At 36.9% G+C, this 1,410-nt stretch overlaps 1 protein-coding gene across 1 annotated transcript; it reads right to left on the bottom strand.

Moving 5' to 3' along the window:
- Nucleotides 1–389: 389 nt before the first annotated feature.
- Nucleotides 390–1,189, bottom strand: LOC149775353 (uncharacterized). Its single transcript, XM_089943469.1, has 2 exons — nt 1,143–1,189; nt 390–802 (listed from the first exon to the last, which is right to left on the bottom strand). The coding sequence occupies exon 2, from the start codon at nt 783–785 to the stop codon at nt 390–392; it is 396 nt and encodes a 131-aa protein (XP_089799595.1). The 5' UTR covers nt 786–802; nt 1,143–1,189.
- Nucleotides 1,190–1,410: the final 221 nt, after the last annotated feature.

Genomic DNA, 1,410 nt, shown 5'->3' with positions numbered 1-1,410 from the left:
AATATGATCACTCCAATAGGGTCCATACATGGAATGTGATTTAAGGAATTTACAAAATAATTTCTACTCAACAGAGATAAAATTTCCAAGAGGTTGTGAGATGCCTTTACATCAGTATTTGTACTTTCCCTGCTAAAACAGCTGTTATGAGCCTAGAGGTAATTAGCTCAAGATTCGATTTTACATTTAATTATCTTTATCAAAATAAACTATGAGCACAACGTCTAAACATCAGAAGAGCATTTTCCTTTGCTTACATTACTTGATCACGGTACAATGTTCCCATGGTATTAACGGCACAATAATTCCGTGGTTCCCATTTTAACCGTTATTTATTTCGTAATTTATTTATTCATCTATTTAATTTTTCTTCATCTTTTAAAATTTATTTAATTACCTTTGCGACCACCTGCTCCACCCATCATTGCCATTCCACCAGCCCCACCCATTGTGAGCATTCCACCAGCTCCGCCCATTGCTGGCATTTCACCCGCTGATCCCATCATCATTGGCATTTGACCTCCCATCATTGGCATTTGACCTCCCATCATTGGCATGCCTCCACCCATCATTGGCATTTCTGTCATACCACCGCCCATCATTGGCATCATCATGCCTCCCATTCCTCCCTTCATCATTGGCATCATCATACCACCCATTTCACCCATTGCGCCCATCCCGCCTCTCATCATTGACATCATGGGCATCATCTCACCTCCCATTACCCGGGGCATTCCGCCCATTCCTCCACCACCCATCAATGACATTGGCATTCCACTACCCATGCCACCGCCTGTTCCTCCTATTATATGAATATTCGTTGATTATAATAAAAGGTTAACAGCTTTCTTTTAAAGATATATAACCTAACATCACTCCAATAAAAATCATCTTACAAGACATTAATATTAGCCAGTTTTCTATCTGCTTGCATGTTTGAATGCCTGTCAGTATGTGTGTATGTATGTATGTATGTATGTATGTATGTATGTATGTATGTATGTAAGTTTTCGTTCTTGCATTCCAGAGCCAAGAAAGGCATTGTGTTGCCCTCTTTCTTCATAAGTGTCCAGTTGTTAGTATATATGAAAAAGACAGCTCTAAAGTTATAGTTTAACTCTAAAGAATTCGACTGTACGTACCTATCGTGGCGTATCGTTTAGTCCCTGTAAGAAAGAATAGTGATAAATTGCTGGGTGAAAAACTGTCACCGTATGTTAGTTAACACTGACAAGGAAATAAATCAGAGAAAGTATTATACATATACACATATGACTCAAGTTTACTATAGATATTTATAATTACATTCAGCAATTTTCCACTTTGATTATTTTAATATTCTTGCTTTTAATATTTATTCAATAGTGTCAAGAAAATAAATGTAATCTACGCTATATTATATTTTTTTCA

This window comes from Sinohyriopsis cumingii, chromosome 19 (genome assembly GCF_028554795.1).
Source record: "Sinohyriopsis cumingii isolate HCF-2022 chromosome 19, ASM2855479v2, whole genome shotgun sequence".
Lineage (NCBI taxonomy): Eukaryota > Metazoa > Mollusca > Bivalvia > Unionida > Unionidae > Sinohyriopsis > Sinohyriopsis cumingii.
This window is presented reverse-complemented; position numbering and strand designations above follow the sequence as displayed.

What these genes read in the sequence shown, in the direction of transcription:
- LOC149775353 (XM_089943469.1), bottom strand. Translation starts at nt 785, where the DNA reads ATGGGTAGTGGAATGCCAATGTCATTGATGGGTGGTGGAGGAATGGGC.